This window comes from Saccoglossus kowalevskii, chromosome 15, assembly GCF_978046115.1.
Source record: "Saccoglossus kowalevskii chromosome 15, keSacKowa6.1, whole genome shotgun sequence".
Taxonomy (NCBI): domain Eukaryota; kingdom Metazoa; phylum Hemichordata; class Enteropneusta; family Harrimaniidae; genus Saccoglossus; species Saccoglossus kowalevskii.
Window position 1 is genome coordinate 16958173 of NC_140655.1, and position 27950 is coordinate 16986122.

Sequence of the window (27950 nt, forward strand, 5' to 3'; positions counted from 1 at the left end):
TCTCAAATGATTTGTTTATTTTTGTTATGAATAAAGTCTAAATTTTTCTTAATTATTTTTTCACTTGAGTTTACAATGGTGACAACATCTATATCTTGCATGAAGGTTTCTACACTTGTAAACCATCTACTTTTTACATTCTTATTTACTAAGTAGGCTTCTCTTAGTAATGTGTTATCAGAGTTTGTTACCCGGTTGAAATATTGAAGTCGTTGTTTCTTGATAAAACAGTCAGTGGGGTTCCTTCCTAGCTCACCATAAACAACCATTTTTGGTGTGAATTTTGAGAGACCAAGAATGAACACGAACACGAGTTTCTTGTCCAGAGTGAGACACATAAGGGGTGCAATCATGTTTCAATAACCAACAGTTCCCGGGACGAGCAACATCGTTCATTATACAAATGAGATCGCTGTCATATATTCGGTGGGTTCGGGACTCAAGAACTCTGCCAACTCCGTGCCCGTGAACAACATGAAAAATCATTAACCACTGTAAATAATATATAAATTATTGGCGCTCTTTTTATATTGACATGTAATTACATCGCCCTCAAGCGACGAGTTAATTCTGTGACGTAAATAGGTAAAGAGTTCCAAGAGTCGGCGTTGTTTTGATATGTGTATGGAAGGTACTTAGTACCTTCCATAATATGTACTACTTTGTTTTTAGATATGGGTTAAGTCTAAACGAGGAACTTTTACGTAAATCCCACACCGACATCACATACATACGAGCGCTTCATCAGTCCGTCCATAGAGGGCGCAATATATAGTAAAAGAGGACTGAATAAAAGGTGTCATTAGGACTAAAATGTGTTTTCACTTTTAAAAAAAAGAGGTTTCATCGAATAAAAGAATGTAAGATAACTTATATCATTGTATACATGCAGTAAAGCTGGTCACTGGCACGTCTATTGAAATCGTTAGTGTACTCGCAGTAAACAGTTCATATCACAACCCTGTCAATAGATGGCGCCACACATTTAGTTGACACGACAAGGCAATGGGTGCAGGTTTCTATCTGTATTTTTTTATCTCTGAATATTTTTTTTCTGGAAAGTCTGTGTACCGAAGAAAGGGGGTATAAATTATTTGTTGTTAATTAAGAATGTTTTTTTTTTTCATTTTTGTTTAAGTTGAGTTGGTCATGTTTGATTTTTCAAAATATTTATCGTTCCAGTACTTTAGTAATGTGAATTTCAATTTCCTATAAAACCTATTTTATTGTGAGGAATGGTTTCTAGTCCAACTTTTATGAAAAGATGTTTTTTTATCTGATATTCCAGTTTATCATATTGATTTTCTCGTGATATTATTATTTAATATAATTATTAGTGCATGTATCATTTGTTTTAATTTTGGTTCAGCAATAGACGAATATTTATCAAACCAATTTAAGGGTAAAGTTAAATTGAATCTGCGGTTGACAATACTTCAATCATTAACAATATGGAAAAAAACATGTTTTGGAAGTCCACAGATATGCCTTCGACATTTCATTCAAAATTTAGGACAAGGCTGAGTATCCACTATAAATTGGATACTTAAGTCTTTCATAATAACATAGTGTAAAATTTAATTCAATTCTTTAAGGGCATCAAAGATGAGTATAAAATGATTTTTTTGCTTAAATGAGTCTAAAATGTTGTTGCGAACTGAATGACTCGATTAAAAACAATTTAATCAACTTACTGTAAAACATGTTGAAAAAACGGCATGCAATTTTATCGAATTGTGGTAAAATGACGTAATAGCGAAATGTTGAGGATTTAGCGAATCTCTCTAGTCATTGTTGATTTCTTTGTTTGGCGGCCATTTTGAATTGATAATAAAGTCATTAGTAACATCTTGAATTAGCGAATCAGTTCTCTTGCTAAATTCGCGAAAAAGACATTCTCGCGAAAAAGACATGTTTAACAGTATTTGCAAAAGAAAGAAAATGAAATTTATTTGATACCATGACTGTAAAAATGAAGAAAACAGACATGGGACACCAGTTTGTACGTTAGTTTCACAATAAATTACTACCTGTATTTCAACAATATAACAACTACGGCTACCACAAATTCGAAAATAGTATCAAACATACAGAGTGGGTATGTCGCGCGAGCGCGTATGTAACTTTATTGCGTCTACAACGGTCACTAGAGTGTCTAGGAAAGTGCCTGGGGATGTTGCAAAGTCCCCCGGTAATCATGATTGCCTACCAGGTGCGGGAGTTAAGTCAGCCGTTAGGTGTATGTAAATATCTCGCGCCCGCTGTAATAACGGTTTTCCATCCAAACCAGACCGATGACAGCGCATGTCATTGTTGTACTGGCTTGATAACAGTGTGTCATGAATATTGATTGATTGATTGATTGATTGTATTGCGTAGTGTTTACATAATCATGTTGTTCTCTTACACGCCAACTATTCTATTCTATTCTATTCTATTCTATTCTATTCTATTCTATTTAGACTAGTGAACCCGAACGAAACAAATTTAATGTCGATCTCCTGCGTGGTATTACAAAATGGGTAATGGAAAGGATATTTTATTTATTCAACTGTAGTTACTCCACGTCAGTTTTTTTCATTCACGAAATAAATTCCATAGTTCAGCGGATTTCTGAATAAATAAATATCGCCCAAAGTTCGATTTGGTATTTTATAGGGGACAGAATTGTAAATGTAAATAAAATCGACCATGTGGTGGCAGCAGACAGAACGCGAGGGATTGTGGGAAGGAAACTTGTGTTTGCATATGAATGGTCTGACCTACGACTAGTACCTTCTTTGCCACTCTGTAAGCAGACGTTCAACATGACGGAACCACAGTAAGTTGAAGATTTGTTCATTTATTCATTTCGACTAACCATAATCTTCACAAATTTAGTGAAATGTAAGACATTTTAGAAGCATTTTGTGCTGCAATTGGCGTGCTGTTGCCCAGTTCCGGGTCGTTACTGATTTCCACACAAGCGGCGAGTTTATAATGCAACGGGGTCAGACAGTGTCAGAGTGGGATGGGCACTGTCATCTCCACTGCTGCGGCCACATTGTAAACACGAATTGGTGTGTTCGGCTATGAGGTTTGGCTTATTGTATTCAGTCATCAGAAGTCAAGATGGCATCATGTCACTGCAACAAGGAACATAGTTTCGTCTTCAGTTTTACTTCTTTATAACAGTACCATGTCACGTGTAGCTGTCACGGTGATGCCAACTTGTTAATTACTCGGTGTATGAAAGTTAATTCAAATCACTTAGAACGAAATCGAAAGACAAAAAAAGTATTGGATTACATTTCCAAGAAAATATACGGAAATCATTGAAAGGAATTATGAAATGCAGCATTCTCACTTCGTGTGGTCTGCAGAAAACCTCTCACTTGGCAAACGTGTAAAATAAAGTAGTTTACAGTAGACTACAATGAAGTTGCATGGATATATTCAGGCTTAGGTTACTGGATTGTGAAGTAAACATGTCATATTCTATATATGTAGTAAAATATTAAGGATACAAGTTATCATTATTTTGTTAAAGCGGGGGAGTCGTCACTTGCGCATGCATCAGATGGCCATAGCCTGTCATTGTCTACAAAGAAGAGTCTTCCCATGAGCCTTTGCGTTTTTGTGTGTGTGGTGTTTTCATCGCTTGGGACTAATTTCCCGCATGTGCGCAGGTGATGACCCTCCCGCTTTAAATCCATCCATGGAAAGAAGTGATTTAATGTGTCTATGACTTTGGTTGTTTTTACATTATTTGTGCTACTCAATATGTTACCTAGGTTCATCAATGTTTACCTGAGCTTCCAAATGTTGCTATGGTTTCCCAATGTTTACCTGTGCTCCAAAATGTTGCTATGGTTTCCTAATGTTTAACTTGGACAGTCAAATGTTGCTATGGTTTCCCAATGTTACTATATTGTTTTCCTGATGTTTCCAGAGTTCTCCAATATGGCACTAGATACCCCACATGAATTTGTTCAATGTATTATCATCTGCATGTGATATAGTACATACTTTTCCTAATGCAGTAATTAATGTCAACAGTTGTCATTCTATGAAATGTTTTTTCCCTATGTGCTACAGACATGAATTGAGTGTACCCAGTTTGTCCTTTGTTTGAAATCACCTCAAAATCTTGATTTCTTGTGGCATCCTTTCTTCCCAACAGTTGTACGCAGACTTGAGAACTATATTTGGACTCCAAGATTGAGATTACATTCTTGCCAAGTATAAATACCAATACACTGTATTTCCTTTTTTTTTGTTAGTTCAGGAATGACAAGTTTAATTTATAAAATAAAACAGCTTTTAATATGACCTCGACAAGAATCCATTTTACAATTTTTCAACTAGGAGTTAGAGAAATGCCATAATTACTCCTTTCAAAAATGTTGTCCATAATTTTTTAAACATTTTTCTTTCATATCTGGGTATATTTGGGAAAGGTGTAAAAAGTTGTCTGTCGTTTGTTTTAAAGCGAGGGAGTCGTCACCTGTGTATGCGTCAGATGGCCATAGCGTGTTGATGTTTACAAACAAGCATCTACCCATGAGCCTTTGCGTTTTTAGCGTGTGTTGTTATCGTCGCTTGGGACTCAATTCTCGCGTGTGCACAGGTGACGACCCCCCCGCTTTAACCGTTTGAATGCCACAGTCAAAATTTATCGCCTTTCATAAAATATATTTCTTTGCACAAAATTTAATCACAACCTGCAAGCAATGGAAAATTATATACATTTGGTCAAAAATTGTCAAAACATTGAAGAATAAGACTGACAAATTTGAAAAATGATGCACAAATATTTTGATAAGAAAAAATATGACATTCAATAGATTTTATAATCCAGGATGATGATAAAATAAATATATACAAATATGTACATTATTAAATAATATTCTAAAAATATTGCAAGATTCAATGGTTAAAAAAACATTTTAAGCGAAATGCATGATGTCATTGATACTGCTTTTTTGCCAGTCTCGATCTCAAATTCACAATTTCACTGAAATTCGTCTGTTCTTTTTTTAGAACTATTTCATCTGTACTAAACAGATGATGACAGTGACAGTCGTATTCAAAGATCCATGAATGACACTAAAAATGTAACACAGGTGCCACCAATTGGGGAAGATAGGGTTCTCCCTCCACCAGGGTGTGGAGTTTGTGATAATTCTAAGTAAAAATGGAGCATTCTATGTCTTACTTGGGCCAAAATTACTATCAGACAGGTCACAGTTGTAGACTGCGCCCATATGTGATCCCTGGTCAATCAGAATGTCATGGTTGCCAGAAGATTTGCTTCCCAGGGTGTAAGGGGAAGCATGGCCATGGCATGAGGGCACTGTGCCCCTGTTCCCTTTTTAAAAAAAATCCCTGTAACATGTACTGTAAAGGGGGAAATTATTCACTGGGTTTTAATTTAGCTTATTTCGCTGACTGGAAAATGCGCTAAATTAAAACCCAGCGAATATGTAAAATTTAGCATAGAACACATTATCTAAATGACGAAACTGTGAATTTAAAACCCACTGAATATGCCTGTAATGGGAAATCAGTGAAATTTAAACCCAGTGAAAATTAGTCATTTTACAGTACTTGTAGTTTCTCGGGGTAACAAATTCAATACCAATGAAAGTTTCTTGATTATATTTCAAATGAATAATAAAAGCATTTTTTCAACTATTTTGATCAAAACCTATAGCCAATTAAAATGTATGTCCATTTGGTCAAAAATTACATTGAAAAATGTTGCATAAATAATTTTGGTGGAAATAATTATGGTAAGGGTAAAATGGTGAAGTGTTGCTTTTTTTTCACAATCCTACAATATTGCTTATAATACATTTTTCAAAAAACAAGATTACTCGAAATCTTTTATTGATATTAGTAATTTAAAATCAGTTAAAACAAAGATATTTTATTTTATGAAACTTGCATATGACAATTAATATGAATAAATATGAAAAGAAATGTTTATTTTTGTAGTATTCAAAATCTTAAAATTATAATCGCTGTTCCTATATTGGGATACTGTGAAGTTCAGACATGAAATTGATTAAACATGTTTTTACATTATTTTTATTGAGCGACATGAGTATTGAAGATTTTCAACACTTTCATCCTCTAAACTCATTCCAATAAACAATGGGCAAAACAGATAATTTCCTCCTTGGCATTACAAAAGTCACAATAACACTAAAATCAAGTTCCTAGGGAAAGGGGATTGATGCTGTTTCCACCCTAAACCTACTGAATCAAAAGCAAATAAAATATCCAAATGAAATCAAAATTGTACAATGCTTGCATTATAAGAGCAGCACCCCCTGACGTCATAGGTCAAACACCCCCTGATGTCATAGGTCAAACACCCCCTGACAGCATAGGTCATACACCCCCTGGCAACTACCATTACAGTGCAGTTTTTCAACACTAAACTACCAGTACATTCAGAAACAATCATACCGTGTAATCGCCATACCCACGGTATTTTATTTTACAATGAACATTGAGCTGCTTATACAAAATTATTTGACAAATCTACAGTTTTATATACATATCTTTTTCTATATTGGCATCTGAAATAACCAAAAAGATAATCAGTTTGGCCTGCTGTGTGCTGAAACATTCTCTATATCATGATAACTATTAGTATTTAGTATTGGGACGATTTATTTATTCAGCAATATAACAGGCCTTGAACTTTAGTAAGGCATTGAAGGCCATTGTTTTGATTTCCAATGTGTTTGACTTGGTGCCTTTTGATATTCCCCATGTTGTTTCTATGTACTAATATTTTATAATTTATAACTCTGAAGTTCAATCCCTGAATCATTTTATTCTTGTGAAACTAATAAACCAGAATTTCAGCTCAAATATTAAGTTCATAGAAAATTCAGGAAAATATTGCAAATACAAAAAACTGCAATTCAAGCTCATTGCAAGTGTTTCAGAAATTGATTGTATACACTGTCCTCGGTAGATTCTCCTTACACATAATGTCATAATAAATAGGACACTCAGCAACTCGTACTACTGAATAAATTTCAGAACTTGCATATTTTTTACATGTTTGAATACCAACTTTATTTGTATTTGGTAAGGTAATCAGCATTTCGTGTAGTCATAGAATATGGCAGCTGTTGTTTTACTGAGCATAAACCAGTTAAAAAAACTTGGAAATTAAGCCTTAATAAGCATCAAATGAAGCAATAATATATGTAACCAGTGACCTCTATTTGAAGGTCTTGTGTAATCACTCCAGAAAATTTTAATCAAATTCTTAGAATAAAAACTTGTGTTTACAGCAAGAGATATCACCATTGAGGGCGCTATCACAACTTCAAAATGTTTACATGTTTGTTGGCAAGTAGGAAAACTAGTGCTTGAGTGCCAAAGTAAACTTCAGGCATCACCCATATTTATTTTCATTCATAGTCTTTCCCACCTAAATATTGTTTTTGTTCAAAAGCTTGATGCAATGTCACATTTTGTGTTTGATCCAAAAATCAAGATTGAATTCTTTATTTATTATATTTTACAGGGCTGATATCGCTCTAATTGGTTTGGCTGTGATGGTAAGTTTGCCATACTGATTTATACGATTACCTATTGCTGCAGATTAATTGGTTGATGACATAAAGTCATAGTGTATTTATATATGTACATGTACTATCATTAGGACATGTTCACTTTGTAAGAAGTGCATGCAATTATTCTTACTTGTTGACCTATCGCCCTGGGTAGCCTGCATAATTTTTTCATAGTTTTTTAGCTCCGCTGTCGACTTTGTCGAGCGGAGCTTATCATACGAGTGATTGACAGTCGTCGTCGTCGTCTGTGTCAATGTTTTACTTTTTTTACTTCTTCTTGAAAACTACAAGCCTGAATGCTTTGATACTTGGTGTATATGTACCTTGGGTAGACCTCTATTAGGTTTGTTCATTTCATGTTGATATCTTCAATTCTCTAATTTTGGTGAATATTTTTGTCATTTTTGGTAAAAAGTGATATTTTTGAATTCTTGTTGAAAACAGCAAGTCCGATTGCTATACAAACTATACATATTGTTCATTTTCTAATGATGTCTTCAGTTCTTTAATTGAAATGTGCATTGCTAGCAGCGGAGCTATCTCAACCGATAGGCTGCTTGTTTAATTATTTTGATCGAGACCTGTTGATTATAGAAAATTAAGTCTACCTGGTCTGAAATAAATAATAGAAAAATTCATAAAATTGTGCATATTGGGCACCAAAATTTTAGCAGGAAAATATATAACGTCTAGGTTAAAATTAGTAGCTCAGTTGAATTCTGGAATCCAAACATTTTGAGACAAACTTGTGTGTATATTGTTCTCTTCTCAGGGCCAGAACATCATATTGAATATGAATGATCATGGATTTGTGGTAAGATATCTGCATTTATCTTTTGAATTTTGATTGTATTATGACAAATATCTGTCACTATTTTTGTATTAGTTTTTTTTTTCATTCATTATTCATACTAAGTTCTTTATTTGTCAAGGTAACTGCTGTTAATTGCATTTTTTCTGCAAATTAATGAGCCTGACGTTTAGGCGTGAATGGCGCCCGCGCCGACTGAACAGCATCAGACCCTACTAACTTGTGACAGAATAGTGTATGTATCGTCAGCAAAATCAATACTGCGAATTTGCGAAGTTCACATCTTCTTGCAATGAGTTTCAATGAATATTCATTATGGTGGTCATGGTAACAACGACAATCAAAGCTGCTTTTGCATTGTCAGCAAAAATCACAGACTGTTTTCAATAAGATGATAAACATTGGGCGAAAATTTGCCAGCAACTTATCACACATTATGTCAACAAACAAATAAACTCTGCTGTGAATGGTTACTCTTTGATGGCTGTCACTATCTGACGTTCCTGCAATTTGATTGGTACCGACAAAAAATCGTTGGGGAGGTGAAAAACTACATCGTTCTGTCAGGCGTGGTTGGATTTGGAGCACCTGGAGGGCACAACTAATATGACCTTGTCAGGCTACAAATTAACATATTTAAAAAAAATATAAAAACAATTCAGCTTTGAAAAATAAAAAACAGATTCTTCAATTCTGTATATGGCATGCAAAATGTTTTTCTACTGGTGCATATAAAACAATCCATTCTGTTCTAGGTATGTGCATTCAATCGTACTGTTGAAAAGGTTGATCACTTCTTGGCTAATGAAGCAAAGGGAACCAAAATTATTGGTGCTCATTCAATAGAAGAAATGGTTTCCAAGTTGAAGAAACCTCGCCGTGTAATGCTTTTAGTGAAAGCAGGCAGTGCTGTTGATGCATTTATAGACAAAATTGTGAGTATAGTAAAAGAGTAATTGTTTCTTTCCTTTACAAGTTTGGACTGGTAAAGTTTTCCCTACCAGATTAATACAAATGCTTCAAACATACGCTTTAACCTTTTCACCACCAGTTCCCACTTTTCATCACAAATTCACAAAGTAGTCCCGTTTATAGTCTGCACTTTCCTTCAGAAGATTGAAACAAAAATAGCCAAATTGTTTTGAGTGAAAACTGTAAATTCACTGTGTCGGTGACGATCGTGAAATATTTTTATATTTTCAATGCCATAATTACCAAATTCCTAGCTGTGAAAAATTTAGCGATTTACAGTTTATATCCCTTATCCTGCCAGCCCCATGTACTTGACCATATAAGAGTTAATGCCTGTATAAAGAATATAATAATAATAATTTTCTGAATATTAGTGGTTTTCCCATACTGTTCAGACACTATTTAAATAATAACAGGCAAACTAACATTCGCATAATAATTAATATACAACACAAATTTAAACTCACACAGTGCCTCCCTACAGTGTAGGCAGACGTGCTAACCACTGAACCATACTTACATGATGGTTATTCTGGTTATAGTACATACTTAAATAATAAAAACGATGAAATAATTAAAGACATTTCAAAACACATTTATACTTGTTTTATGCTTAGAGAGGACAAAATCAAACAATGACTTCAGTACCAGCTGCCTCAAAAACACACAAAACACAAATTTACATTTATTTACATTATATTACAATTATTCATTTACCATTTCTTATTTTGAGATATGTATTTATTTCATTTATTTACAGTATTATTAGTATTTCCTTTTATTTGTGTTTTTTTATTATTACATGTTTTTGACTTTATTGTATTTTATGTCAAGATCTCAAATGGGATACGATAGCAATAAAGATTAACTTACTTACTTACCTGAAGGTTACAGCATATAATAGATCTGGTTCCATGATTGTTGCCAGGTAATGGAGTTGTATAATTCTATTATTTTGTTTATTTATTTCTTTAGGTGCCTCTGTTAGAGAAGGGTGATATCATCATTGATGGTGGTAACTCTGAATATACAGATACTAGGGTGAGTTCTACTGCTGTTGTTTTCATCAATAACTGGCATTACTGCTTATCTCCAGGACATCACAGATTTGTTACTCGAAACACAGACAATCACAGTCAGTAATATGTCATTGAACAAACCACTGTAAGTTTAGTTGCGAAACAATTACATTTACAAAAATTACATTCTTGGAGCAATTTTCATTAGAATATTAATGTTAAACATTATTTTATAAAAGAATTAAATATTCAGGTTTTGTGAACAGCTACAGAAAATAAAAAAACGCATTTCAAAATTCAAGGAAATCTGTTTAAGTTGCCCCTATGTTTGGTTTATATGTGTGTGTTAGTAGGAAGGGGGATTTTGAGTTAAGGGCAGACCCCACAAAAACTTTTTTGTGGGTAAGTTTCATGAAACCAGTTTTTACTGCTTCTAAGTTATTCTATGCTGAATAGCATCAGTAATGATTCTTATAACCTTGAGTGCCAGATATTTTTCCTGCCCAAAATTCATTGCAAATAATTTCACATTTTGTACAATTGTTGCTAAATTTCATCATCATTTTGGATCATACAGACAGTGGCAGATATTGCTTTTTGTTTTTGATTAAAAGATTTGTCAATTTTTATCAACCTTTCATGTGGGGAAATATCAGCACACTATACAAAATCATTTTGTAAATTGTGGCAAAAGTTGGCAATGGCACTCAAAGTGTTAAGTAAAATACAAACTTGGTATCAAATAAAATCAATATAAACTCAAATGTCATATTTCTATATCTTGCAACAGCATCAGTGTTTGATCTCTATAATGGTCTTTGAATTGACCAATCAGTGAAGTGTTTATGTTCTGGGCACCAGCTAAGTTCCCTAGGGGATTGCAACAAGCAAAATACATTTGCTCCAACACAAAAACTAGAATCCACTAGACAAATCTATTTCTGATTCCTTTAGCCCAACCTGTTAGTTTCATAATAGAATGTGTGAAAGTGATCATAGTCCTTCTACAAGCCAAATTTTGTGGCAATTGAACAATATACAGAAACATTTCCTTGTATTTTCAGCTTTTCGTCTTGGTGAAAAATAAATTGAAATGCCATGCTAGTTTGTTAAAGTCTGTGTATGCTGGTCATAGATTGCTCTAGTCTAGTCATTTAACACGTAAATGTATCATCCAAGCTTAAAACCTCACTATGGAAAGAGATTTGCATGGGAAAATTGATGGGGGATTTAGGATAATCAACACAAAGCAAGTGGCAATAGTCAGTACTATATTGCAGGCAAACGATGGGCATTGTGCCCGGGCACAGATCATATGTTCTTCTTGTGCGAGGGTACAAAACTATATTTGGACTGTAATGTTTGTATTATGTGCATCTTAGACAATTATACATGAATTTAAGTCTCCAAAACAATCACACTTATCACCAGTTATCAAAATCTTCTATGAGCATGTAAGCACCGCCAACTTCAATATTGAAGTGTATATGAGTGGCAACATTCAATACCCGCTTCACTGGATCACAAAATATCTTTAAAATTTCTATTCCAAGCTATGTAGCAAATTTGCATGAGAGTAAAGATCGGAATGTAATAATTTGCCAATGCAGAGATTTTTTGTATTTGAATGTCTATGACTTTTTTTTTTTACAGCGTCGGTATTTTGCTTTGAAAGAAAAGGAACTTCTGTATGTTGGTAGTGGTGTAAGTGGTGGAGAAGATGGCGCAAGATATGGACCATCACTGATGCCTGGTGGTTCCATTGAAGCATGGTAAATATGGTCCACATTCTAGTACTTCATATCTTACACGTTCCTGGTACACACAATCTGGTACCTCACAACTCTTCCTTCCTGGTACCATACAACCTCCTGACTTCTCACAGCTTGTACATCTCAATGAATCTGAAAGTTATATATACAGCTCACACATTCAAATTCAAAAGTTCAAACAATTGTTGATATTGATTTCACAGGCCGCATATCAAGACAATATTTCAAAGTATCAGTGCCAAGGCTGATGGTGAACCGTGCTGTGATTGGGTAAGTCATCTATAGGACTTGTGCTGATTGGCTAAGCCACTTTTAGGATTTGTGCTGATTGGCTAAGCCACTTTTAGGACTTGTGCTGATTGGGTAAGTCACTTTTAGGACTTGTGCTGATTGGGTAAGTCACTTTTAGGACTTGTGCTGATTGGGTAAGTCACTTTTTAGACTTGTGCTGATTGGGTAAGTCACTTTTTGGACTTGTGCTGATTGGGTAAGTCACTTTTTAGGACTTGTGCTGATTGGGTAAGTCACTTTTTAGGACTTGTGCTGATTGGGTAAGTCACTTTTTAGGACTTGTGCTGATTGGGTAAGTCACTTTTAGGACTTGTGCTGATTGGGTAAGTCACTTTTAGGACTTGTGCTGATTGGGTAAGTCACTTTTAGGACTTGTGCTGATTGGGTAAGTCACTTTTAGGACTTGTGCTGATTGGGTAAGTCACTTTTAGGACTTGTGCTGATTGGGTAAGTCACTTTTAGGACTTGTGCTGATTGGGTAAGTCACTTTTAGGACTTGTGCTGATTGGGTAAGTCACTTTTTAGACTTGTGCTGATTGGGTAAGTCACTTTTAGGACTTGTGCTGATTGGGTAAGTCACTTTTTAGGACTTGTGCTGATTGGGTAAGTCACTTTTAGGACTTGTGCTGATTGGGTAAGTCACTTTTAGGACTTGTGCTGATTGGGTAAGTCACTTTTAGGACTTGTGCTGATTGGGTAAGTCACTTTTTAGGACTTGTGCTGATTGGGTAAGTCACTTTTAGGACTTGTGCTGATTGGGTAAGTCACTTTTAGGACTTGTGCTGATTGGGTAAGTCACTTTTAGGACTTGTGCTGATTGGGTAAGTCACTTTTAGGACTTGTGCTGATTGGGTAAGTCATCTATAGGACTTGTACTGATTGACATTTTGCTTTTTAAGGATGTAGTAGAGTTTTCGCAGTAGTAAAATACATATATAATCTAAAGCATTTCAACCTATATATTTTATGAAATCCTATGACAGAACCCCACACCCTCCCTGTGGCTTTCGTTGCACCGCATCTCGAGTGAAAATAACTTCCATATGCAACGAAAGCCACGGGGAGGGTGTGGGGTTCTGTTATTATTACATATGTTCCATACTTTATTATTTCGTATTAAAGAACGTGCAAACCGGGATGGAATTTAGGTCGGGGAATCCCATTGCCCATTAATATGTTCCAATATAAGTGTTGCGCCCTAGCAGCGCGTGTCAGTGTAGAACGCGCCCGGAGAACGCGTATCACTGTTTGTTTGAAATTAAAATAATCAGACGTCTAATCTGAGTCACTGTCCGAATAAATAACTCGTTGACGTTTAGTTGGGACCACGGCAGAACCAGAACTTGAACTGGACGACTATGATACACAGTTTATGTTGAAGTTAAAAGTTCCGCCACAGAATTGTGCATTGGCAAACATGCCGTGCAACTGCGGTACTCCACAGACGGGATGACTTTCGTCGACAGCGGTTGTCGCTTAGCTGCACGCTACAACTTCGTGTGTGATGTTGCTTGCTGGTCGTGGATTGACTGAGTCTTGATTACCTGTTAAAATGTTGCTTATTTGGCGTTGGTAATTTTTATTTGGAACTGAGTAACGCCGCAACGTCGCCAGCAGAAACCTGGTATCTCGATGCTGATGGTTACGGCTGCATAGTAATCGCTGATTTCACTGCTGGTGGATCTTCTGAGAGCCCTTCAAGGTTTATAAAACTCAGTTTCCAGGTGGTCAACATACGTTAAGTTCTCCCAATCGTAGTATTCCATGTGATGTACACCTGACATGCCAAAAATGTTGTTGAACGATTTGAACTGGATAAAAATAGCAGACGAAAATGGTTTACAAAATAAAAATAGTTCGGTAGCCAATGAAAATACCATGTTCATTTGCATATCGACCGTGAAAATACCGAAAACATTATTGCATGGGTGATATGCAAATTAGTTTGGGCCAAAATAAGTGACTGCCTAAAAGTACCATTACTGTTGTTCAAATTTCATTTCACTCGGCAAGTATATTCATGTACCCCAAGGGGAAAATATCGTACTTCTAAATATTGTTTATTCCGAAAAACTGTACTCCTGAAGGGACTACTTTGTTTGCTCTCCGACCTCATTTGCATATGGGTTGTGGAAATACCGATTTTGATTTCAGGGACGAATCAAAATAAACTGCAGTACATATGTAATAATAGACTTTACCCTAAATAAAAATCATTGTTATATCAGGCGCAATGTTATATAAACTTACAGTGTGTGCAATGTACATACTCGTCAGAAAACACAAGACTTATAACAGATGAACTGTCCCTTTATCCCATTGAGTGCCATTTTTTTTGCATTTTAAACATTTTAAAATTTTATTTATTTTTCTATAGTTTTGTTTCATAATTTTGAACCAAATGGACATTATTTCCTATATATTATATATCTCGATCAAAATTGTGGGGAAAAACATCAAAAAATGTTGATTTTATTTTGTGAAAAACAGTTTACTTTGGGACTTGTAGGGTTGAAAATTTGTTTGGTTTCTCTTTGGAAACAAATTGTCATACAGGTAGTACATGTGATAAGACTTTACACTTGAAAAGTTGTACATGTTGCAGTTGCTAGCAAGTGAGGAATCCCTAATTTGCTTTTGTTTTCAGGTTGGTGAAGATGGTGCTGGTCACTATGTTAAGATGGTTCACAATGGTATTGAATACGGTGACATGCAGCTTATATGTGAAGCTTACCATGTGATGAAAGATGCATTGGGAATGACATGTGATGAAATGAGTGAGGTAAGGGTCATGTGATGAAATGAGTTAGGTAAGGGTCATGTGATGAAATGAGTGAGGTAAGGGTCATGTGATGAAATGAGTGAGGTAAGGGTCATGTGATGAAATGAGTGAGGTAAGGGTCATGTGATGAAAGATGCGCTGGGAGTGACATGTGATGAAATAATGAGGTAAGGGTCATGTGATGAAATAATGAGGTAAGGGTCATGTGATGAAATGAGTGAGGTAAGGGTAATGTGATGAAATGAGTGAGGTAAGGGTCATGTGATGAAATGAGTGAGGTAAGGGTCATGTGATGAAATAATGAGGTAAGGGTCATGTGATGAAAGATGCACTGGGAGTGACATGTGATGAAATGAGTGAGGTAAGGGTCATGTGATGAAATGAGTGAGGTAAGGGTCATGTGATGAAATGAGCGAGGTAAGGGTCATGTGATGAAATGAGCGAGATACGGTTCATGTGATGAAATAATGAGGTAAGGGTCATGTGATGAAATGAGTGAGGTAATGGTCATGTGATGAAATGAGTGAGGTAAGGGTCATGTGATGAAATGAGTGAGGTAAGGGTCATGTGATGAAATAATGAGCGAGAAGGTTCATGTGATGAAGGAATGAGCGAGGTAAGGGTCACGTGATGAAGGAATGAGCGAGGTAAGGGTCACGTGATGAAGGAATGAGCGAGGTAAGGGTCACGTGATGAAATGAGTGTGGTAAGGGTCATGTGATGAAAGCTATTGGAATATATAAGTAACATTCAGTAAAAAATGTACGACACTGGTACATCTTGTGAGTTTCTGTTAGTTTACAGTCATACATAATTGGTCTAATAATTCCAGTATCTGATTCGCTCAAATTTCCCCCCCTCCCACAAAAATGTGTGTATTGTCATGGATTCTACCCTTATTGCCATTGGTATCATGTCCTTCCTATAGGTGTTTGCAGAATGGAATAAAGGGGAGCTAGACTCATTCTTAATTGAAATTACACGCGACATACTGAAGTTTAAAGATACTGATGGAGAACCATTGGTTGAAAAAATAAGAGATGCTGCTGGTCAGGTCAGTACACTTTCATTCTTCTCCATTACATTTCCCACTAATGTAATACTCCATTACATTTCCCACAAGTGTACTACTGCATTACATTTCTCACAAGTGTAATACTACATTACATTTCCCACAAGTGTAATACTCCATTACATTTCCCACAAGTGTAATAGTCTATTACAGTTTCCACAAGTGTAATACTCCATTACATTTCCCACAAGTGTAATACTCCATTACATTTCTCACAAGTGTAATACTCCATTACATTTCTCACAAGTGTAATACTACATTACATTTCTCACAAGTGTAATGCTCCATTATATTTCCCACAAGTGTAATACTCCATTACATTTCCCACAAGTGTAATACTCCATTACATTTCCCACAAGTGTAATAGTCTATTACAGTTTCCACAAGTGTAATACTCCATTACATTTCCCACAAGTGTAATACTCCATTACATTTCTCACAAGTGTAATACTACATTACATTTCTCACAAGTGTAATGCTCCATTATATTTCCCACAAGTGTAATACTCCATTACATTTCCCACAAGTGTAATACTCCATTACATTTCCCACAAGTGTAATACTCCATTACATTTCCCACAAGTGTAATAGTCTATTACAGTTTCCACAAGTGTAATACTCCATTACATTTAGTTTTGAAGCTAGAATAGATCAATCCTTTTATGGCTATTTTTTATATTGTATTACAATGGATTCCAGTTTGTTGCCACACCCATACCTGGTACCATGACAACCATACCTTTAAATGTTGCCTCACCTAGTTTGTTGATATATCACCTTGTTTATGCCAACAGAAAGGAACTGGGAAATGGACTGCTATATCATCATTGGATAAAGGTATTCCAGTCACACTAATTGGTAAGCAGTCATGTACAATGTAATATAAAATATCATATGTTGTCCATACACACAGATTTTGAGATTTGCCAGCAAGACATCGCAGTTAATTTTACATTCATTGCATTGTATGAATCCAACCTTCAAATACGTCTGACTGGCAGCCAGTTTGCTTCTCGCTATGCAACCTTCAGATGACTGATTTGCAGATATTTTGCTTTCACTATCCAACCTTCAGATGGCTGACTGGCAGCCATTTTGCTTTCACTATCCAACCTTCAGATGGCTGACTGGCAGCCATTTTGCTTTCACTATGCAACCTGTAGATGGCTGGCTGGTGACCATTCTTTCCAGTCATTTGTGAGATTTTGAAGTAATAAAACTGCACAATTTATATAATATATAGATGAAATGTATCGTAGTGTCAGAAATATAAATTATTTGATTTATTTCTAGGTGAGTCAGTATTTGCAAGATGTCTGTCTGCATTACAACAAGAAAGAGTTGAAGCCAGTAAGCAACTGAAAGGACCAACAACAACTAAATATGCAGGAGACAAAAAACAATTTATCGAAAATATTCGCCAGGTATTAATTAAGCAAATTTAATACTGAAGATTTTATAATAAATGTGTATAGTGTCAATTTCTACTGTTCATTATAATACCACTATTTTCACATCCAGTGCCACATAATTCTGTTTTACAACTAGAGGCATTGCCAACAACGTCAGTTTGAAACCTGTTCCTCACACTTATTTTTTTTTTTAATTTTGCATACAATTATTCAGAGAGAATATTTTGTTTAATCAAAATAAACCTCTAATGCATATACTGTATTTTCTCCATTAGTAGTACATGCATATACTGTATTTGCTCCATTAGTAGTACATGCATATACTGTATTTTCTCCATTAGTAGTACATGCATATACTGTATTTTCTCCATTAGTAGTACATGCATATACTGTATTTGCTCCATTAGTAGTACATGCATATACTGTATTTGCTCCATTAGTAGTACATGCATATACTGTATTTTCTCCATTAGTAGTACATGCATATACTGTATTTGCTCCATTAGTAGTACATGCATATACTGTATTTTCTCCATTAGTAGTACATGCATATACTGTATTTTCTCCATTAGTAGTACATGCATATACTGTATTTTCTCCATTAGTAGTACATGCATATACTGTATTTTCTCCATTAGTAGTACATGCATATACTGTATTTGCTCCATTAGTAGTACATGCATATACTGTATTTTCTCCATTAGTAGTACATGCATATACTGTATTTGCTCCATTAGTAGTACATGCATATACTGTATTTGCTCCATTAGTAGTACATGCATATACTGTATTTGCTCCATTAGTAGTACATGCATATACTGTATTTGCTCCATTAGTAGTACATGCATATACTGTATTTGCTCCATTAGTAGTACATGCATATACTGTATTTTCTCCATTAGTAGTACATGCATATACTGTATTTGCTCCATTAGTAGTACATGCATATACTGTATTTTCTCCATTAGTAGTACATGCATATACTGTATTTGCTCCATTAGTAGTACATGCATATACTGTATTTGCTCCATTAGTAGTACATGCATATACTGTATTTGCTCCATTAGTAGTACATGCATATACTGTATTTGCTCCATTAGTAGTACATGCATATACTGTATTTGCTCCATTAGTAGTACATGCATATACTGTATTTGCTCCATTAGTAGTACATGCATATACTGTATTTGCTCCATTAGTAGTACATGCATATACTGTATTTTCTCCATTAGTAGTACATGCATATACTGTATTTTCTCCATTAGTAGTACATGCATATACTGTATTTGCTCCATTAGTAGTACATGCATATACTGTATTTGCTCAATTAGTAGTACATGCATATACTGTATTTGCTCCATTAGTAGTACATGCATATACTGTATTTGCTCCATTAGTAGTACATGCATATACTGTATTTTCTCCATTAGTAGTACATGCATATACTGTATTTGCTCCATTAGTAGTACATGCATATACTGTATTTGCTCCATTAGTAGTACATGCATATACTGTATTTGCTCCATTAGTAGTACATGCATATACTGTATTTGCTCCATTAGTAGTACATGCATATACTGTATTTGCTCCATTAGTAGTACATGCATATACTGTATTTGCTCCATTAGTAGTACATGCATATACTGTATTTTCTCCATTAGTAGTACATGCATATACTGTATTTTCTCCATTAGTAGTACATGCATATACTGTATTTGCTCCATTAGTAGTACATGCATATACTGTATTTGCTCCATTAGTAGTACATGCATATACTGTATTTGCTCCATTAGTAGTACATGCATATACTGTATTTGCTCCATTAGTAGTACATACAATTAATAAGGTGTTTGTGGTCAAAATAAATACTATTTTAATGATTCAGTATTCAACAAATGATTTTCTATTGGAATGTGTTTCTAATATAACAAATATGATATTCGAAAGCATAAATGTTAAACTAAAGGTATTGAATATTAGACTCTTCCGTTTCTGGTGCATTGCAAGTCTGCAATAATTTTTTTTTCTAAACCTATTTTATGCTGTAAAAAATGAATTTTTATTTTTTTATAGGCCCTATATGCTTCTAAGATTGTGTCATACGCACAGGGTTTCATGCTGTTACGTGAAGCAGCCAAAGTTTTCAACTGGAAATTAAACTATGGTGGTATTGCCTTAATGTGGCGAGGAGGTTGCATTATTAGAAGGTAAGATGTCATTCAGTGATTTGCATTGCAAGTTTATTGTATGAATATGTACTAAAGGACCATCGATTATTAAAACTGATGTACAGGAAACGCAAGGCATTCATAACTGGTACTAACATCAACCTCACCACCACCCCCCATACCGCACGCACGCACACACGCACGCGCACACGCACACGCACGCGCACACACACACGCACACACACACGCACGCACGCGTGTAATCGTAGTTGTCATGTCACACATTGTATTCACTTTTAATATAGTTGTGAAATGAACTCCATTAATACACTTTCCTATATAGGGTTGCGTTTTAATTGGAGTTTAATTAAACTCAATAACAATGCAATACAATCTAGAATTGTGAATATCTCGTGACTGAACATAGAAATATTTGCGATGCTTAGCTTTAGTAACGGGGGAAGGTGTGGTACAATTATATTAATATTAATATAAATTGAACCATATCTTCCCCCTTTACTAAACCTAAGCTTCGCAAACTTGACTAAAATTCATTTAAATATAAATTATGAAACATTGTGATTCCCCATGTTTGAGGCTCCACTTGTACAAAAGGTTCCACTTTGTTGGTGTGTGTCCGGACCACTGGTTCCACTTCTACTTCTATACAAACACACACACACCCGAACCTCTACTCAAAAAAGTACAAACCTCTAGAGTTCAATTTTGTTGATACCTTTGTATTTTGTATGTTACCTGTTTTTTTGAGCACATATACTATGTCCTACATTATGCGTTTCAAGCTAAAATTTGGTTTATGAACTGTGTTTGTTTATTCAATCATAGTACATGTATATACCATGTGGCAGTGTTTAGATGAATCATTGGTTAATGTACTTCATAGTCACCATCATTTTAGATGTTCCCATACTTGTATTTCTGACTTGAATCTTTTGCACATCGATTGCTGATTGTATGTATGCTATGGGTTCACCATTCATCAAACTCTGCATGTTTTCATTTTCAGTGCATTTCTTGGTAAAATCAAACAAGCATTTGTTAAGAATCCAGACATCACTAATTTGATCTTGGACGACTTTTTCCACAAAGCTATTGATAATAGTCAGGTATGTCATAATTGCCTCAAGATATCTAATAAACAACACTGAACAGTGCATCCTTTGGAAGCCCTTTAGACATGATGTATAATTATGTATAATCCCATGAAAATTTCTCTTAGATTGACGTCAGTAGAGACAAGTGATTATCACCAGTTTTGTATGCAGACAGGGATTGATGCTACTTTGACATTAACCTGAGAGAAAATATCACGGAATTATATATTTATCACACATGTTTCCCCAGTATAAAATAGTAAAAATAGCAAGTGTTGTCAGTGGAACTATGTTGCTGAAATAACACCAAATACAAATACATTATGTGAGGCTTGTATGCTAAATTTGTTAAACCTACGGTCTTCTATTTCATATGAAATATGTGCTCATTCAAGATATTTGCTCAAATTTGTTTTTTCAAATTTCAACCGATTTTTTGGGGGGAACTGATTTATAGTACATGTAATGTAAACACCTGTGAGCTTGTCATAATGAATCATTGTTACAACAATTAGTACTTATCAGACTTTATACAACCCTGATGCTCTGAACAACATTCAAGCGTGCAGTGCGTACAATGACAAACTTTTGGCAGTATGTGACGTCACACTGTAGTGATGTGGGTTTTTTATCTGTCCTGTCTTACGTCACACTGTGGGGATACAGCTGTGCTTTGATAAAGCATTTAACATTGTGTAAAAGTTGCAGCTCAGTCTGTCATTGGATGTAGCGAGAACGCTAAATATTACCGATAAATATGACCTATCAGAGACCGGTACCAGAAAGAGGCGTCAACTTTATTACTGTTCGATTACGTTCTTTTTTTGGAGTATTCACGAGCTCAACAGTTTAGTTTTTTATATTGTTCTAAACTTTAGTCAGTTGACAATAAACGGTGTTAGACGAGTTACATACTACAATACGTTGCGTTATCCATAAGTCTACAAATCGAACCTGCTCGGCGACACCTGATAAAATACAGCTCAGTCGTCAAGCCACACAGTCATTGTGTTGCCATGACAATTGCTTTTTGAATCTATCAGTATCTTTCTTAAGTTAAAAACTCAAGATGTGTTTAAAATGTTGTTTTAGCCAAAAAATATGACATAAAGTTGATATCCTGGCTTCACTTTGCTGCTCATTTTATGAACAACTGACTTTCAAGGATAAACGATGCCTTTTAAGTGTCCATTTTTAGCTCTGCTGTCGACTTTGTAGAGTGGAGCTTATCATGTGAGTGATTGTCCGGCGTCCGGGTAAAATTTTTACTTTTTCGACTTCTTCTTGGAAACTACAATTCTGAATGCTTTGATACTTGGTGTATATGTACCTTTGTTAGATCTCTCTTTGATTTGTTCATTTGATGATGATATCTACAATTCTTTAATTTCAATGATTATTTTTTTCATTTTTGGTAAAAAGTGATATTTTTGAATTCTTGTTGAAAACAGCAGTTCGATTGCTTTAATACTATACATATTGTTCATTTTCTAATGATATCTTCAGTTCTTAATTGAAATGTGTATTGCTGACAGCGGAGCTATCTCAGTCGACAGGCTGCTTGTTTACAAATCTAGCTCAATTTAAGAGGATTTATATTCTGCTGGTAATTTCTTGTTAACCATTCACAATGATACTTTGCAGATTTGCCAAATGAAAATGTATCATAAAATAATTATTGGTAAATTGAAAAGAAAGTGTAATTCTGAATGCCTGAATTATTACATGTCGTGGAGTTATTGGTCACACGATTTCTTGAATATATGGGGCAAAATTAAAACAGAAAAATAACTAGTTTAATTTTTTGTTATCAATGTGAACATTCAAATATTTTAAATTGCTGGAGGAAAATAAAAGTTTTAGTTAAAATCACGTTGTCCAGCTATGATTATGATCTTCCTCACAAACATATTTTGAATGTCACTGCCAGACCCATGATCTTATTTTTTTTTTTATTTCCGTTGTTTGGTATAACCTTTTCACCACCGGAGTTTCTTGGCCAAATTTGTCTGCATTTTTTTCTTGTATTCCCGAATATTTCTGAAAATGAACCCCAATATTTCTGGAGCCAACAGACAAAATTTGTGATAGTTTTTACTCGAAAAGTGTGGCTATTTCAGACCCAATCTTCTGAAGGAAAGTGCAGAATACTGTAAAGGGGTTAATTATTCACTGGATTTTAATTTAGCTTATTTCGCTGACTGGAAAAATGCGCTAAATTAAAACACAGTGAATATGTAAAATTTAGCATAGAACACATTATCTAAATGACGAAATCGTGAATTTAAAACCCACTGAATATGCCTGAAATGGTAAATCAGTGAAATTTAAACCCAGTGAAAATTAGTCATTTTACAGTATAAACTGGACTATTTTGTGAATTTGTGATGAAAAGAGGGTAAACACTATTGCTTTAAACAGAATTGAACTCGCAAGGTTGCTTCTCTGGAATGAATTTCTTGACATTTTTATATAAATTGATGTCTGAATGTTTACTAACTGAAATTGCCCTGTGTACAGTATAGTGGTAGATTTTCAAATTTTATTCGTGTAACTTTGGTTTTAACTTTTATTCAGAATTCTTGGCGTCATGTTGTAGCAACAGCTGTACAGCTTGGTATCCCAACTCCAGCATTCAGTACAGCATTGGCTTTCTATGATGGCTACAGATCGGCTAGATTACCAGCTAATCTAATCCAGGTAAGACTCAAAGACAAGAGTGATGATCTTTTCTACGTAATTCTGTTTTTTCAAACTTATTGATTTTTGTGGTAATACTGGTAATAGTTGCCGATACAAAACTGCCATTCTTGGTGAAACAGATACTTCACATGATTTGACCCAAAATGTAGTTTTCTAGTAACAAAATTATGGATTTCTGATCATGTCTTTAAAGGAGTTTGAACTGAATGTCTTATTAAAGAGTTTTGATTTCAATTTTGCACTGAGCATAAATGCAATGCATTATAGGCGAGAACTTCCCATTGTATATAATGGGAAAACTATTTAAATAATGTAAACAAGCACAGTTTCTAGATTCGAAGAAATGATTTGACCATTTTCAGGTATTTAAAATGCCAAATAATGGCCGTGCTCATGCATGTGCAAGAATAGTTATTCTTACATGTGTTCTCATTTAACACTGTATCATTCAGAAGTACACAAGAATGACCGTTTTTAAGCACATTCGTGTAAACAACGAGACACCGACATTGAGTTTGCTCTTTTTATTTTAATACGTTCTTGTATAAATTTAAACAACTAGTCATCATCACTCCCATGCATATGCACGAGAATGGTCGTTTATAAGCATGTTCTCACATATTCCATGACAAACTACAATTTTATTTTCTCTTAGATCCTAATAAATTTATTAACTCATATTAATGAAAGAATAAAGAAGATGTCCCATTTCATTTTCAACTTTATCACCAATCAGCTCATTGATACCTCTCACCTCAGTTTATCAGGCAATGATCAAATCATTAAAATAGACCATTTTCCGTACACTGCGAGAATCACGCGTTATGCGTGAAATCAAACGTAAAAACAGGACAAACAAAGGTCATAGCGTCGTAGTCGCGTCAAACATCGTGAAAGTATTTCGGGGACATTTCCATGCTTAATAATGTGCTGTCCACATTTGATGATAGGCAATTTCGATTAAGTGAGGGTATTCGGAAGCAATATTCCTCTGTCGAAGATCGGCCGGTCAATGTAAGCTGCGAAATAAAGAAATTCTAGTTCAAAATCCAGACGTTCGACGCGCGTCTTTCATGCATCTCGCGAGATCTCGCAATTGTTCGGAAAATCACCTATTCAGTCTATTTCATTGCAGGCCCAGAGAGATTATTTCGGTGCTCATACATATGAACTGTTGGCTGATCCTGGTAAATACATACATACCAATTGGACTGGACATGGTGGCAACGTGTCTTCCACAACATATGAAGCTTAAAACAGTCAATCTGAAATATGTACATGTTTTTGCTGTATATTTTTACATATCACATGATTTATTTATCTGAATACAGATACAGTGCAACTTTCTTTTAACACTGAAATTAAATATAAGCGCAATAATCATTGCTCGATTTTATAGGTTGGTTCGATTACCCTAGTTGGGAATGCTGGAGTATATGTGGTGTGTTTTTTTTTATATGTACACCATACTAGTAGTCATAAAATTAAATTTTCTTATTAAATGATCAGAGTATGCAGCTGCTAACATCAAATGAGATATTTGACTTCTTGATATACAATTTACAGATGCTGAATAAAAAATTTGATGTGATTTATGGGAGAAACTAGAATAAAGTCAGAAAACAACCAGTAATCGTCGTTTTTTTTAATCATGTGAGAGATGTCTGGTGAAACTGCCTGGCAAGCATTGTTTTTATTTACATTTCAATGTAAGGAAATTATGCCCTCAGTGGTAAAAATGCAGCTTTGTTTTGAAGGTTAATTGACGAAATTACATTGAAACAATTACAGCAAAATCTGTATTAGAAGCTGCACATTATTTTCATACAAAACACAGAATTTACTATTTCGTCTTTGTGTTGCTTTGTAACATTTTAATAGAAGCTGCAGCTTTTAATTTTTACATGTGATACTGAGCATGTACGTACTGCATCAGACCCCACTAACGCCTGAGAGAATAGTGTGTCTCGTCGGCAAAGTTCACTTCTTCACACCAACAATCAAAGTCGTGTTTGCATTATCAGACAGTTTTCAACAAGATGATAAACATTCACCACAAATTTGCTAGCACCTTATCACACATTATGTTAAACAAATAAACTCTGATGTTCCTGCAATTTGATTGGTACTCACAAAAAATCGTCGAGGAAAGTGAAAAACTACATCATTCTGCAGGCGCGTGTTGGGTTTGGACCACCACGGAGGACGCAATTCAAACGAACATGTCAGGCTAGTATGGTATCGATGTAAACTGAATATAAAATTGATGTACTTATTATTCTATTCTGCAAATCTATGGGAATAAATGTCCAGTTTAATATGCAGGTGAGTTAAAATAATGTTATATACATGTACATGCATGCATCTGTATATAAAAATCTGTACTGTACTTGAGCATCATCAAATCAGGCATTTACATGGTAATAAAAAAATATGAAATTTGTGCAAAAAATACAAGTGTGCATGATCACAATTTCTTGATTAATACCTGGTGTATTACAATTAGTTTCCTCAAGTTGTTCATGAATTCAAACCACACTGAAACGTTGAAATGCCATGAAATTCACTCAATGTATTAATTAGCAGAAACGTAGAGTCTTAATGGCGAAGGTCCCATGATACAATGCATAAAATACATTGAACCACAACTGGTACCTAGAGCTTTAATTTACAAACTGTATCTTTATTTTCTTTCTGGCAGTTAATTTCTTTTAGGTTGCTACAAGAGGTATGACCATTCTAGAAGTGGTGTTTTAAAACGTGAAAATGTTCATACACTTACTGTCTATCGTAAAGTAATCTTAGATATATTAGCATGTCAAATGAGTTTCAGACGAATACACATTTTACCGCACATATGCAAAGCATTGTGGGAGAGAAGTATAATGTTAAATGACACATACACTCTACGCACTATCTGGCTGCTATTCTAAATTGAAAATTGGTCAGAAAATTCTGACTTTCAATTCTATGTCATCAAGAATATACTATTACTGTAAAATCTGTATTAAAAGCCGCGGCTTCTAATAAAATGGTACAATGCAACAGAGGGGATGCGGCTTCTATTAGAGCATCTACACATATGAGAAATGGTGAATTTTTAGGTATCAATTGTTCAAAAAGTATGGGTATGGCTTCTATTAGGGATGCGGCTTCTAATACAGATTTTACGGTATCTAAGCCCACCCTTGTGTACATGTATCAATGAATGGAACAATGAATAAATCAGTTTCCCATGCTAGTGATCTAATATGAATAAATATTTTATATAGTGCTGGTTGCTATGGTTATGACTGCTACACATTATAGTCTCTTATCCGTAAAGTATCTGGTGTTTCCTCATCATTGATCAAAATTTATACGATACGAAAATGTACAACTTGGATGGGGAATCTGGTGGATTAAGAGCACGAGAGTGATTACCATGACAACTATTTTTAGTTAACAAGACTGAAATCACAGATTTGCTATTTCCCATGGAGTTAACTGTCTATATTTTGATGTTATTAACGGTGAACCGATGATTGGAGCGCCAATCTTGGTCTTCCATATTTCTTCTCCAGTTGTAGCATTCAATGCATACATGTGTTCATCAAAGGCACCGATAAATAGTCGGCCATCATTGTCCAATCTTGGTGTGCACCAGACGTCTTTTTTACCAGTTTGTTTTGACCAAATCAGAGCACCATCTGAGTGAATAAAATTGAAAGGCAGTAATATTATGGTTATGGTCGGGGGGGGGAGGGGGAGTTGCATGACACGATTGGTGGTAATAATCGCCATTTGCATTAGTGAATATTCACGAGAAATGAAAAACTTGTCTTTTCAGTAAAATTGCGCCAAAATGCTTTCCGATAGAATTAGTCTATTTAGAATTATCATGTATGCTATCGTTACAAGCCGAAATAATAAGCAAAAAACTGATGTACAAGGTATTTTTTGAGACACATTTTTGATCAGACTCAAGCAAACTGTTGAAAGTAACCACAGGTTTTTTCTTTACCCTGATCATAGCAGGTTACAAAATTCATGGAGAATGCAGGACACATTTATATTTCACTCTAGTTCTATTGCTCAAAATGTTTTCAGTGACTTATGTCAGTGACAAGTTACCTAATTAGTATGCATTTTGAGAAACCACTGTGTGTATTCGCTGTTTGAAATAGAACAATTTTAAACGCAATAAAAACAATCCCTAACATTACCTTATATGGCATGGTTGAGATCCAATTATTTGATGCAATCCCTAA

At 34.9% G+C, this 27950-nt stretch overlaps 2 protein-coding genes across 2 annotated transcripts in view; one reads left to right on the forward strand and one right to left on the reverse strand.

Annotated features, from left to right (window-relative positions):
- Positions 1 to 2740: 2740 nt before the first annotated feature.
- Positions 2741 to 25333, forward strand: LOC100370419 (6-phosphogluconate dehydrogenase, decarboxylating-like). Its single transcript, XM_002737462.3, has 15 exons — positions 2741 to 2821; positions 7535 to 7568; positions 8356 to 8397; positions 9150 to 9329; positions 10342 to 10407; positions 12039 to 12157; positions 12361 to 12427; positions 15096 to 15230; positions 16159 to 16284; positions 17097 to 17160; positions 17596 to 17726; positions 19788 to 19921; positions 20910 to 21009; positions 23575 to 23697; positions 24836 to 25333. The coding sequence occupies exons 1-15, from the start codon at positions 2808 to 2810 to the stop codon at positions 24953 to 24955; spliced, it is 1455 nt and encodes a 484-aa protein (XP_002737508.1). The 5' UTR covers positions 2741 to 2807; the 3' UTR covers positions 24956 to 25333.
- LOC100370566 (uncharacterized) overlaps positions 24210 to 27950 on the reverse strand; it is a 42502-nt gene continuing 38761 nt past the window's right edge. The window contains exon 11 of the mRNA XM_085490512.1: positions 24210 to 27389. Within this exon, the coding sequence (XP_085346638.1) occupies positions 27157 to 27389 (233 nt within the window). The 3' untranslated portion in view covers positions 24210 to 27156. The remainder of the gene's footprint in view (positions 27390 to 27950) is intronic.